The 14394-nt window shown below is 40.5% G+C and overlaps 1 protein-coding gene across 1 annotated transcript in view; it reads right to left on the bottom strand.

The window, feature by feature from the left end:
* The window catches only part of ACSS3 (acyl-CoA synthetase short chain family member 3), a 97478-nt gene that overhangs the window by 17413 nt on the left and 65671 nt on the right, over positions 1 to 14394 (bottom strand). Inside the window, exons 10-11 of the mRNA XM_027679806.1 lie at positions 6434 to 6529; positions 3240 to 3303 (exon numbers count right to left, since the gene is read on the bottom strand). Coding sequence (XP_027535607.1) covers positions 3240 to 3303; positions 6434 to 6529 — 160 coding nt within the window. The remainder of the gene's footprint in view (positions 1 to 3239; positions 3304 to 6433; positions 6530 to 14394) is intronic.

Raw genomic sequence — 14394 nt, 5'->3', positions numbered from 1 at the left:
GATTGATCTTCATGATGGCCAGGTGTTCTATACCCAATACACAAATGAGTTGTTCAAAACTGTTATTTTTTCACTTCTCTTTCTCAAGCCCCATGTTGGGAAAGCTCAATTTTTACTTGGTTTAAAGACAGCTAAGGGAATGGGAACTCAAATAAAATGAGTTCCCTCCCCTTTTTATTCAACTTCCCCAATACAGAGAGACAAAAAAATGAAAGGAAGTCATAAGTGAAAAAATAACGGTTTACTAACAAGAAAAAATAGCAGCACCACAAAGATACAAGGGAAACAGCTTACCCACAAAAAAGGGAACTCACCGCGTCACATGGTCCCCCAGGAAAAGAGGGGAAAAAGAATGGCAGAGGGTCCTCCCTGCCAACCACCCCTGTCTGCCCAACCAAACAAAAGGAAAACAACAGGGGTAAAAGCAAAAACCCAGGAAAACTGCACTGCTCACAAGGAGCCACACTACCAAACTGGCCACTCCATGCCACCCAATTAGGTTCAGGTCTTGACTGCAGTGGCGGGACCAGTTTAGAACCTCTGTGTTCCATGCTACGTGTTGTCCCGCATGACTTGGTTGGGCTGCGGGTGATAGGGATTCGTTTCACTTTTGCTCCCTCCGATTCAGTGGTCCTGGCACTGGCACGGGTTCTGGCATGGGCAGTGGTTCCACACAGTGAACGAGTGGCAGGCAAGCGGATGGTGGCAGCACTCCAGCAGCAGGTGAGCGGCAGGCGGGCAGCAGCGCCAGTGGCAGCCTGGTGGCGGGCGAGCAGTGAGCAAGCGGCAGTGGTGCTCTGTGGCAGCAGTCTGGAAGCTGTGGTCCTGGTGGGTCGCGACGGTGCGTGAGTGGCAGCAGTCCAGGGCAGCGGTGACTCAGGGGCGTCAGCAGCTCCTGGCTTGGCTGCTGTCCCTGTGAGGCAAGGACAGCTTCCGGCAGCGGCTGAGACCCCGGAACAACTTTTTACTCACGGATAAACACCCCCCACCAAACTCCTCACATCGTGCTATGGGATGGCCCCCTTCAGATGATGTAATGGTAGAAATATTTATCATTATGACTCCCTTCCCTGGCTTGTAACCATGACACATTTAGATAAATGCCTAAATGTGGGGCCATAATAGGGAAGGTAAAGTCTGGTTTTAGGAGTTTGACAGTAACTCCAAACAGATCTTCTAATATAGCAATATCACTCCTAACAGGCAGTTAAAGATAGTAAGGACTCAGAAACGTCAGATGCACACATCTTCCAACATTAACTATCAGTATATACAATTAAAATTGTTTGGCAGAATTGGTAAAGATGGAGTTTATTCCACTTCTCTTTTGGTAGACAAGACTAAGTACCTATCCTAAGCGAACTGCGCCACACTTGCAGTCACTGGAGAGGCATCAGCACACCAGGAAGACAACTTATTCCATCCTAGCTGAAAACCTAAGACAGCTAGGATCACTTTTCTTACAAAATACCTTTCTCTCTCTCCATTGATTACAAGCCTATGTTTTATTACACCTTCAGGCACTACAGAGGTGAGAGCTTTGAAAGATAACTTTCCACTCTGACCTGAGTTATAGATACTTCAAACTACAGTCTATAAAAGGTTGGAACAATTTCAATTATTTTTGCTCCATAACAGAATGCATGCACATACTTGACAAAGTAACGAATGCACAATCTTACATGTGTCACAAGAAAACTACGTCTGAGTCTGCTGATTCAGAGAAGATCATGTGTGCCCTTAAAAAAGCCATGCCTGTGTATCCTTGGTGACTTAGCCAAAGATGCTGAGATTAAGGCAGGGTATAGACTTCATCCTGAAAATACACAGTGCAATAACTTCATGTGATACTACTTCAGCCTCCACAGTGGTCTAGTTACACTAGATTAGTAGAGCAGCTGAGCAAAAAACCTCCACACCTCAGCAACTCCACCTCCACCTCCAGCCTACCCACACTGTTAGTGCTGCACATCTGCAGCACAGTCCAGTGCCTGCAGCTCTTATGTCTCTCATCCCCAGCTCATGTGCCTGTTGCCTCAATCCTCAGCTAGCTTCGCTAACAATTCATCACAATCGGTACATCTGTCCCAATGCTTCAGCTTTTGACAAATTTTCAGTTCACTGAAGGTTAATGCTAATCTTTATATTTCCTTTCATTAATCTAAACAAGGAGTGAAGAGACTGAACTATCACAACTCTCCAGAAAGTTACCACAGAAGAAACAAATGAATGCATTTCCTTTTGTACTTGTATTTGCTGGCAGTTAGGAAGTGTTCAGAGCTGAAGTATTTTCTGCGACTGAAAACAGAGGGGGTTACAGCTACCACACTCATCACAAAGCAGGTACCTGTCTGAGGAAAATGCCATTTGCCTAAAAGCTGTGAAACATCCAGAATACAGAGCTGTCATGGGCTGTGGGGAGCAGCAGCCTATCCAGTGTTACAGGAATAAGGAAAGGTTCTGGCAACAGTTGAAAAGGCAGAAGGCAACATAAATGTAACTTATGTTCACAGCGCTATCTAAACAGAGACCTTTTTATCTAAGAGAAGTGCCAAGAAAGGTGTATTTTCAAAAAGAATATTAAAGCTTATGGAAGTCATCTGACACGAGTCTGGTAAATGGTACTAAAAATCACCTACATGATGCACAGTGTGTTTTTCTTCTTTCTTTTTTTTGCTGTAGTCCTGTCCTGAATGTATTTTGTCCAAGTACCATTACAAATTAACACTGTTTCATGCAAAGCACAGAGAGACATCTCTTTTTTTTTTACAGAGAACAGAAAATACATGTTCTCCCTCTAAGAATGTGCATCAATTGGGATTAGGAAATAGTGAAAAAAGAGGCAGCATCACAACTGTAAGCCAAAGCATGTCAATCTGCACTGCTGTACTATTTCACTAAAGTGAAAGATAAAAGAGTGAAGGGAGTGATTCAGTATCTTGCTCGTACATCACAGCAGGAAGGCTTCATCCTATGTCAACAGGCTGGTAATTATGAAAATGGTAAACTCTGCTGTAGTCTAAGAAAAAAAGCCAGCAACCCACCCTCATTCGCTCACACAATTTCATCTGCAACTCTTCAATTTCACAGGACAGTCTCATATTCGTATCAGAGACAAACACGCTTTTCAATCCTCATTACTTCAATCCTTGTGCTTTATATATATGTAAACTTTAGTCAAAAGATAATCAAGCCAGGTAAGAAGTTTCTCTTAACTGTAAGATACTTATTTTTCTTACTTTACCACAATATTTCCCAAAGTCTTGGCCTTCACTGGTTCCTTATTTTCATCCAGAATCATCACTGTAAAAAAAGTAATATAGAAAGAAAACTCAAATTTAGTAGTGTCGTTTTAGGTGGAGGAAAGTGTCTTTCTTTAGGGATATCAACTTATGTAACACTTCAGAGAGGTAATACACCAAACAACAAAAGGAATGAAGTAATTTGGGAGTGCCAAATTGGATAATCTTATGGCCTTATTAACATTCAGCCCTAAGCACAAAAAGCACAAATACTCACGCTTTAGCAGCAGAAATAGGGAAACAAAGTCTCAAAAGGGAAAAACAGAGAACTGAAATTTAAAAGCAACCTTCATACTGGAAAATCTAAACTTCCAAATAGCAAAAGACCATTAAGATAACAACAAATATAAAGAAAAACTACAACTACCTGGGTAACATGAGCAAGAAATAACAACTCAGATTACTGAAGGTTAACCCAGTTAATGTGAGAAATACTATTGGCAGTAAATAAGTACACCTGCTTTTCAAAGGCTCTCAGGAGTCTCAGAAAGATGCCCCCCAGCTAACAAAGTTTACTGTAGTCTAGCACAAAGAGATAAAGTACCTTGTGAAGTACCCAAATCTGCAGAGCAGGGTAATGCTCAAGTAAAGCACAGAATCCAGACCTACCAAGTGAAGCCTTTTCCCTGGATGACACTGGCCCACCACCTTCAGTGAAAGCATCATATCCTTATACTAAAATTTCTGAGGAAAAACACCTGAAATAGCCTCTTCTGTGCAGTCATCTGGGAAAAGAAGCTACTTCAACCACCCATTCCATCTAAAGGTGTGGGTATAAGAAAGGAATGACAAATACCAACTTGACCTCTGATAAATGAAGTTAAATAAAGTGAAACAACTAAACCATAGAAGAACAGGAGGGAAGATTCTGACAGATTGGGCTCATAAGGATTTAAAAACATGCCTTTTGAAGCCTCCCCAAGCAAAGAAAGCAATGTTCATCTGAATCTAAATTACTACAAACAATCTTATACTCTATATTAAAAGGTCACAGAGGAAATGGGGAAAGAAAATTACAGACTTCTGACTAAAACTCTGCTAAGGCTTGTATGAGTAATATCATATCCTATGTGTCCAAACAATGCCAACATCGGTCATTTACTGTTTCTGGCTTAAGCTATTCCTTCTAAGAAGATGGTCATTTTTAAGCAACTGAAGAGAGCCTGCTGAAAGCAATGGCTCAGCACATAGACACAAGCAAGTACACAAGGCCAGTTTTACAAATCAGTGACTTGATGTAAATGGGACAGGAAATCAAAAGGATGACTAAGGATGACTGGACACATAGAAGACACTTAGGAAAATCATCAAGAACAGCATAAGCAAAACCCATTCATAATCTGCAAACACATTTTGTATTTATTTATTGTTAGATGGTCTAAGAACATGGTAGATTTGTTCATGTTAGATTTGGAGAATTTAGGCTCAGAACACATAATGAAAAGATCCACTCATATGTAGTTTTCAATGTTTTCTCTCCTATTTTTATGATATTAGAGTAAAATATACTCTTTTTTTTGTAACTGATTCATCAAGGTACTAATCTCAGTCTTTAGTCTCCTCCTTGCAAGCTGCTTATTTCAATGTAGACAAATCTGGAGATACTATACTCTTCACTCCTGAATTACTGAAGAACTGACTTATTTCTTCAAAATGTGGAACTTGCTTCAGTCTGAAAATGCAATGAAATTGTCTGGAGAGGATTCAAGTAGATTAAAGGAAAATCACAACAAAACCTCTGATTTAAGGCAACAGACCTAGAAATTAACATGGTATCCTGAATCACTTATGAATGTAATTTGTGCCACTGCACTTTGATATCATAACTCTTATTCTCTGTGTTCCTAAAAATCAGCAAAGAATCAGTTTACTTTTAGCAATATGTAATAGGAAAGAATGTCTGTGTTAAAAAAAAAATAGATCTTGTAACTTTGTATTTATATTGCAGCATAAATACAACATGACTTATCAACCATTAAGAGCTGCATGTATAATCTAAGAATACAGAATCTATCATCTAAATGGTTTAAATATCTCCTCTAATTAATACAGTAACAGCAGAAAAACGCAATGGCCAGTATAGAGTAATTTCAAAAATCGGTATTTTACAAATGGCTGCATTACAGGACATAATTGGTCAAAGACTGAAAGAGGTAAAGTTATACCATAAATCTTTAGTCAATTTTAGTGCTCATTTTTTGTTTCCCTTATAAGGTATGCTAAAGACGTTGCCTTCATTCTACTTCAAGAAATTCTTTAATTACACTAGTCCCAATGCTCCAAAATATGCATCAGAAATTTTTATATTCCTGCTACTCATACTTCTTCCTCATCCTGACTATCATCTGATAGCATGCATGATGCAACTACATTCTTCCACTCTTTCCTATTTGTTACAACTCTGGACTAACTCATTGCCATTGTTTTAAAGTTGTTTTTAAGGTACTGCTTGTCCTCATGCCATAACTGTAAATGCCAAAACCAAGAGCTGCTGAAAATGTTCTATTTTCTTTAACGCTCACTATCAATTATATGTATTAGAAGAAAAAAACAGCTTAGCTGCTGTTTTCTGCTTTCTGCCCAATTATGTGAGAACTTTTCCTGAAGATCATCTGATCTTTAATGTAATTATTTTTCAGACTTCAAGTAATTCTTGAAACTGTGTTAAAATCAGGGTTCCCAGGTATTAAAATATTTTTGCACCCTCTGCATGCAAATACCTTCCAGACAATGAGTGCTCATCTTTCTCGTGTTGGTCCAAAACCTACCATTTCTCCCAGCTGGAAATAAAAATGCTCCACAAATACTGAAAGATAATGTGGTTAACAACTCTCTCAAATTGTGTTAAAGTGCAGAAGCATTGTGAAGAAGTGTAAACGAGTATTGTGTCACAGTATGTGCTACCCCTTTCATATCATAAAGGCAGGAGTAGCTGATCAGTTTTCTCAAACATAACTCTGAATTTCTTATTCACAATCACATTGCACAATACAAAAAAGCAGAATTTCCTGTTTCAGGAAGGAGGAAAATGTGTTAGTAAGACTGTAATTTGCTTTCGCTACAATTAAGGAGCACTTACTGAGGAATACAAGCAATGTCCTTTTCTAGTAACATTTTTAGCATAGTATTACCATTATATCCTGGCACAGGTTTTCCTGCCTGTCCAGGTGGAGGTGTTATAGAGTTTCCCAAACCAATACAGGAAGCAGTGATTGCAGAACCAGATTCTGTTAAGAGAACACAAATATCATCAGTTAAGGTTGTCCTTAGTTTCATTAATTATTTATTGGTTCTAAGCTTTTTGATGCTTAGCACATCAAAATAAAAAAAATAAAATAAAATTCCTAGACAAGCAATGAAGATTTAGAATTCAGAGAATCATGGAATATCCTGAGATGGAAGGGACCCAAAGGGATCATAAAAGTCCAACTCCTTGCCCTGCACAAGAGAGCCCCAAGAATCACACCATATGCCCGAGAGCATTGTCCAAACACCTGTTGAACTCTGTCAGGCTTGGTGCTGTGACCACTTACACAGGGAGCCTGTTCCAGTGCCCAGTCATCCTCTGGGTGAAGAACCTTCTCCTAATATCCAACCTAATCCATCCTTGATACAGCTTCATGACAATCCCTTGGGTCCTATCACTGGTCACGAGAGAGAAGAGACCAGTGCCTGCCCCTTCTCTTCCTCTCATGAGGAATTTGTAACTGCAATGAGGTCTCCCTTCAGTCTCCTCTTCTGCAGGCTGAACAGACCAAATGACCTCAGCTGCTCCTCATACGGCTCCCCTTCCAGACCCTTCACCATCTTTGTAGCCCTCTTCTGGATGCTATTAGCTTAATATCTTTCTTATATTGTGGTGCCCAAAACTGAACACAATATTCAAGGTGAGGCCACACCAGTGCAGAGCAGAGCAGGACCAACCAGCTGGCGATGCTTTGCCTGATGCCCCCCAGAACATGGTTGGCCCTCCTGGCTGCCAGGGCACTGCTAACTCTTATTCAACTTGCCATCAACCAGGACCCCCAGGTCCCTTTCCACAGGGCTGTTCTCCAGCCTCTCGTTCCCCAGTCTGTACATCCGGGGTTGCCCTGTCTCAGGTGTAGAATACAGCCTTTGTCTTTGTTACACTTCCTTGTCTCATATTTACTTAATCTGACAAGCTCTCTATATTCATTCCAAGTGGCCTGACCCTGCTTCCATCTCTTATGTATTTCCTGCTTACACTTGAGTAATGACTTTATTCATCCACACAGGTCACTTGCCCTCTTTGCCTGATTTCTTTCTCATTGGGATGCATCATTCTTAAGCCTGGAAAAAGTGATTCTTGAGTATCATTCAGCTCTCTTGGACCCCTCTTCCCTGTAGGACCTCTGCCCATGGGATTCTTCCAAGAAGATCCCTGAAGAGGCTAAAGTTAGCTCTCCTGAAGCCCATGTTACAATCTTACTTGCTGTCCTGCTTCCTCCTTGCCCACTACTGAATTCCACAATCTCACAGTCACTCCAGATGCAAGGCTGCCCTCAACCTCCACATCTCCAACAAGGCCTTCCCTGTTTGTTAGTATAAGGTCAAGGAGCACACCATTCCTTGTGCAATCTTCCACTACTTGGGCTGGAAATCGTCATCAATGCTTTCCAGTAATGCCTACGTCTTCCTAATTATCCCCACGGTTAGGCAGTTAGAAATTCCTCCCTCCTCACCTTCCTCTCTTTCTTAAGATACTTCATTTCACATAACATTTTTACACTACCAGAGTTGTTATCGCAGAAGAAGAATAAAAACTATCAAGTCATATAATAGAGTCTAAGATTGAAAAAAGACCAGCAGCTCTTCACTCTTTCCCTTTAAGGAAAAATCTACAGAAACTACATTTTGCCAAGGGTCACACAAAAATTCTGATATCCACCTTTTCTTTTCTTTTTTTCCCCAAATATGCCTTTTTGGCTTTTTGGTGTTTTGACTTTTTTAAAGAGACCAAACTGCTAGTGATTAATGACTCAAACATTTGACTACCTGCAGTGACCACCCACGTGCTGTAAGAGACTGGACTACTGGTGCTGATGGCTCAATCAGCAGTGTGCTTTCCAACAACATGCAGAGTGGCCACCCAGACCAGGTGCTGAAGGCATGCACATCCGATATCTCAGGCTACCAGCTGGGTATTGAAAGAGGTAAGGAAAGAGGCAAACCCTACGAGGTGAGGTAGTGTTTCTTTTTCCTTACACAGATGACTCAGCTATGATAACTCCCTGGAACGTTCATACCCAGCCTGAAAGTATTCATCTCTTGTTGATGAACCATAATGGGCCATAGTGGACTCAGCTGCACCGAGGTAAGAGGCAGCTGCAACACCTCAAAAGGTGTCAAATACTCCAGAAGTATCCAATGACTCAAAGCATTACATCATCTACCATAAAGCTCCCCACCCCAGGGGAGGTACCAGAGATGTTCTCACCTGAATCTGAGCATATATAACTCCTGAGTTTGGGGTTTCCACTGCCACCTTAATGGATTTGGACTATGACTGCCTTCAACAGAACCACCACTTCAATCAATGAACATCAAAACTGCAACAACAGTCTTGTCGCTGGATCCAATGGCTGTCCTGTGGGTCCTTTCAGTCACTTGGGGGATCTGCAGCCCTGCTCCAGCTGCCTGTACCAGCACTGTAGCCTTACTCCAGCACCACGCAAGCATCTGCCGGTATCTAATCCCAGCCATCCACCCTTTCCTGCCAGCACTGACTCTCCAACAATTCCTGCCAGGTTTTCCAGGCATAGGGGAGGTGAACCACATGGAAGGGCAGCCCATCTTGTCTCTGCCCTGAGGCCACATGTGTTTTTTCCAGGTGGGGGAGGCCAGCTGCCATCTCGATTTGGTCCAGTGGGTGGGGCTTTGGAAGTTGCTCCTTATCAGTTGGTTTAACCCAATTTTACCAGTATTGTTATTAGAATTCTTCTTGGTAACATTATTTTTTCTCTTACATCCAGGTGTATTTGGTCTCTCTCTATCTGTATTGGAGAAACCAGGGGTATTGAATCTGAGGGAGGAGACTTCTGTCTGAGGTCACTGCCCCTCCAAATTGTCTCAAACTGAGACATTTTTAAATGCTGCTGTAACTCTGAGCCACAGAAAACAAAGTGTAGGTGGTTTTAAATATTGGCAGGAACACAGGATGAGACTATTACTTTAAAAACACGGCTTTATCATTCTGGAGATGTCCCAAGTCTCAGGTCACTTGGCCTGAAATTCATAGTCCATGCCACCCTCCAGTGCCAGCAACAAAACAGGTTTGTTTCCAGCTCTACATGTACATCTGATCAGTATGGTCAAACCTATTTTCAGTTCTCTTGCACTAGGAAATTAGAGGTACTTTTGCTGAGAATTTTCTCAGCCTCCACAGCATTTATCTGCCACTTCAGAAGTTGTTATATGACTACTCAAGTGCTTAAAGAAATAAGAGAAAGAACAAAATTACAGACTCTTGTGGTGATTTTACAGTAGGTGTTAGTAAGTAGCTGAAAATTTAGCTTTAACAGCATGGCTAAGCTAGGGCCTAAATCCAGCTGTGGGACACAAAATAAAAATTATCAACCCTCCACGCTAATAAAGACAGGCTAAAAAGTTTGCTTCATTTTTTTCCCCAATCTTACCCTATTCCTTCTTTTACATAATGCACATTCCCTGCACAATCGTGGGGCAATTTTTCCTTCCAACAATAAGACGACCCAAGCCACAATTACAGCGGTGGCACAATATCAAAAGGATCTACCATACCCCACCTGTGATCGCACTGAGAAGTTGCAGGAAGAGAAATACACAATTTATTCAACAGTTTGGGAGCTTCATTTTCTGCACTGAAGACTTTTTTCCTCTTTTACTTGAAACAGAATGAACAGTGAATTGGAAAAGATAGTAGAAGGGACAGTTTCTTTTTTGACTATGTTAGAAAAGAAGTGGTAGCAATGTGTATATCTTGCACAGTGAGAGTTAAAACCGATACAGTAACAGATCAGGTAAGAAAGGTATTTTCCTATTACCAAAACATAGCCATTAGGTTTGCTACTGAGAGGTGGGGAATATGACATCCCTGTTAGCCTGATGTGCCAGTAATACTGGCGTGAACTGGGAATTGACAAACATTTCTAATCAAGAGCTCTCAATGCAAAAACCCTAAGGGGAGGCAGAGAAACTGAAATTCCTGAAAATTTGTGTTTGACTCCCTAGTACACTGCTAATGAAATCAACAGAAACTAGAAAGGAAAATTCATCACACTAATTTGTCTGTATTTGTCCCTGCTTTTCAGACAACAATGAATACAACTGAATGAAAGTCCACTTATTCCAAAGAATCACAAGTTCTAAAACTTTGTGAAAAAATCCTTATAATTGTTGCTATTTCCTCTATTTGTCTTCTCAATTATCAATGGATATATCATTTTCATATTTACCCAATGCTCTAATCTCTAACCCACACAGTCAGTTCTCATGGGTCAATAAAACTTTTTATATACATGAAAAAAAAACTTTTTTTGGTGCTTGATCAGATATTAATTCAGAAAGGGAATCTCAAAAGCATCTGCTCCTTGTGTTAGGTTAACTGATCCTGAATGCTAAAGATTCCCTTACAATGTAGAAGCTCAAAAGAGTACTGTCAAAGGACAGCATGAAGCTTTATGCTGTAAATTTCTTGGGAAATCAACACATATCTTCCAAATGGCATGCTGGATTGAAATATCTATTACCCAAACCTATGAAGAAACAACAGTCTCTTTCTCGGACAGCATTTTTTATCACAGAGAAAACAGCTGAGGTGAAAGGGGAATTCCATTCAAAATTATTCTGAAAAGAAACTATAAGTGTTCAGAAGAACACAGAAAAATAGGTACTGATCATTTACTTTACAATGATATGTAATACAATGTGGCCCTTTTATGGATTTCCAATTAATAAAGTTACTTGGGAATCTTTGGTTTCAATTAAGGTTGGTTTCTCTACAATTCAAATCAGGACCCATGTGCAGGTTACAAGATTCAGGTCTGAAAAGTTAAAACAGCAAGTTTGAAGAAGGATAATGTTTGTCAAGTGTACATTGTATTCCTTCTATCTCTCACATCAGGTTTCTGAATGTATGAACACATTATCCCTTACCTCATTTAATGATCAATGACACTCATTTATCATTGGAGGTTATGGGAAATTAATGCACAGCACCTAGAGAGATTCCTAATTCTTAAGTCTTTATGAACTTTCATATTTTTAATGTAAGAAACAGAACAACAGGTCTGTCTAACAGTCAGTCTCTCCTGCAAATGTTTAGGAGCTAACTGTCCACTTACTATTCTTGCAAGTTAGCTCACCCTGTGGCTCTGGAAGGCTTTTCAGGGACAACTGGATCACAAAACCAATTTCCTTTCTGCATAACACCTTATAACGTGACAAGGAAACAGCTATTTAGGAGAGCAATGTTTTACACTGGAAGAGCAATGTTTCACAACTAGTCTAGTTAATGCATTCAACATCTGCTCAGGAAATAATATATTTACCTCTGAGAATAACAAAAAGCACTTCCCTGAGACAGGGAAGAGAGAGTTAGTGAGAGACTGTCTTAAAATCAAGGCTGTTCAAGTGTCCCAAGTCCTTCCTTACACTTTTTCCTTTCAGGGTAAGGGCTAATGCAAAGAAATAGCCCTCAGCACTCATAGATGTGGCATTTTTTGTTTTGTCCTACTCTACAAGCAGGTGGAAGATACTATTATAAAGATATTTCAATACTATTGAAATATCCAATATAAATTAGACAGATTACATGAGTAGTCTGATAAAGGTATTTTTGTTGCATTTGTGCCTCAGAAAACAATTCTTATGTCAGAGAAGGTACTGCTGACCCAGATGCAACAAGTGCATTCTCCGACAAGTAGCAAGGGGAGTCTGTAAGTGTATGCTTGACTTTATTCATCAGACAGCTTCCACCTACCCATGTGCCTGACTTGCAGAAGCTGTGCTCTGCCAAACAATGCAAAGCAACAGCTAGTAAGTTCTGTGCTTAAAACTGTCTTGCTCATTCACAGTCAAAGTCAAGTTCAATTAAAATAAACAGATTTGAAATAACTCAGGACTTTAGAGATGAAAAATATACTATTTACCCTGTACCACTTATATTTCTGATACAGTGTAATTTCTAGACCATGTCTCATGTTCCTCAGCATAATAGACTGTCACACTGCTGAAATACATTGAGTTTTTTGGTAGGAAGTACTTAGGGAAAACACTGCATTTGGACATTAATATTGAAGTTTGGGCTGCGCTAAGTGGGTAATGTAAAGCTGCCTGCTTTGAATTTCTTAGGATGCAATGGAGAGACACTGAATGCATGCAGAGAGGTAGGAAGTTGTTAGGTAGCAGGAGAGAAAAAGAAGAAAAAGGAGAAACTGTCATACATTAACATACTGAAGAATGCAATAAATTTAAGACACTAAATTCTCACTGTGGCAGTGCTGTTTTGAGTCATTCTTCTGTCAGGGCTGTAATTTTTATTGTGGGGAATTAAAGGAATTAATACAGCAGAAGACGGCACTGATAAAACGGAAAGGAGACTCTATGAAGGCAGAAAGCCTAGGCAGCAACTGATAACAAATTAATTCACACAGCCAGAATGCATCTCTAAAGAGACTCCCTGCACATTATCCCTCCACACAGTGACATATTAATTATGCCAGAAAGTGTACAATGAAGAATTCAATAAAGTTACAGCAAAATGCTCTCTAGTATGGCAACTATTGGCCATCCTGGAACAGACTACTACAGTACCAGATAAATTATAAGACTCAAAATCACAGTACACCATACTGCTTCCTTATAGTAAAACCAAATCTAACACATCACATATAGACCTCGATTCCTTAATCCTTCAGCATACAACTGTGCAGAGCAAACTAAGTCTCTAACTGCAGTAGCAGTAGGTGGCCTCACTCACAACTCGGATTTAGCACTGTTAACCCTAACAAATTCTGTCTAGATAGTCATGGTGCAGGCTGGTAGCCCAAGCATCACTTTAGTCTTATGCTTACTGGTCTTGGAAGATAATTGCGAAAAATTTTCTTAGTCTCTGTACAGCAAGGCCTCAAAAATATCCACTTTATAATTTTGCCAAGATGTTTTCTTTACCACTTCCCTGGAAGAGATCTACACCATGTTGGTGCATGAAACATGTTATATTACTAATGTGTAGAAAGACTAAGCACACCCTGCTAGTGCTCCACGTTTAACTACAAACAGTCTGATGCTAATTTTCCATCAACACTGAAACAAGGATATGACATCTGGCCACTATTATCCCGGAGCACTAAAGGGCACAGAGGAGAACAGTTTGGATAATCCTAATACAGTGTGATGTGTGATACTGCTACAAAAATCCGCAGCATAGCTGCACCCACATTGTTAGTATATGTTTCTTTGCCATGATTTTTACCACCTTCTAAGAGTAAAGGCTAGTGAAAATTACTTTCAGAGCTATGATAATTATATCATGAACGATCCCACCCATTTTACTCATTTCCTCTTTGTGGGATCATGGCTAGGGCTAAAATTTAGAGGAGAATAAGAATTCTGGGATAAAATGCAGCTGCTACTCCCTGGATAGAATGCAGTCAACATGCTCCCCATCCAACGATAAGCATCTGCTCAGAGGGATGGAGCAGAGTGTGGAGCGAAGTGGAGACTATGTGGCCTTCCTCCATTGAAATCCCGGCAGAAAGGGGGAACACTGTGGTACTGTTGAAGTTCATGAGACTATACAGTACCTGCCAGCCAAGGGAGATGGATCAAGGTGTTTTGCTGCTGAGCCAACAACCATGTCAAATCCCCTCCTCAGGTGCCAAGCCACGACCAGCCTACCCCCCCCCATTAGGTATGGCAAGAGAACTTTACACCAATCAGAAACAGAAAGTATTTATGACTAAAGCCACTCAAGCTCCACCTAAACATAAAGAAATAGTATAAACATAATTTGGGGATAAGGGGAAAATCAGAGAAGACTCCACTGGGACTGCTGGGGTCAGTCAATGGGCTGAGTCCACCTTCTCTCCCC

The sequence above is a fragment of the Neopelma chrysocephalum genome, unplaced genomic scaffold, assembly GCF_003984885.1.
Source record: "Neopelma chrysocephalum unplaced genomic scaffold, ASM398488v2 Primary Assembly neopelma1_59, whole genome shotgun sequence".
NCBI classification, from domain to species: Eukaryota; Metazoa; Chordata; class Aves; order Passeriformes; family Pipridae; genus Neopelma; species Neopelma chrysocephalum.
Note: the sequence above shows the minus strand (reverse complement) of the source record. Positions and strands in the feature narration are given on the sequence as shown.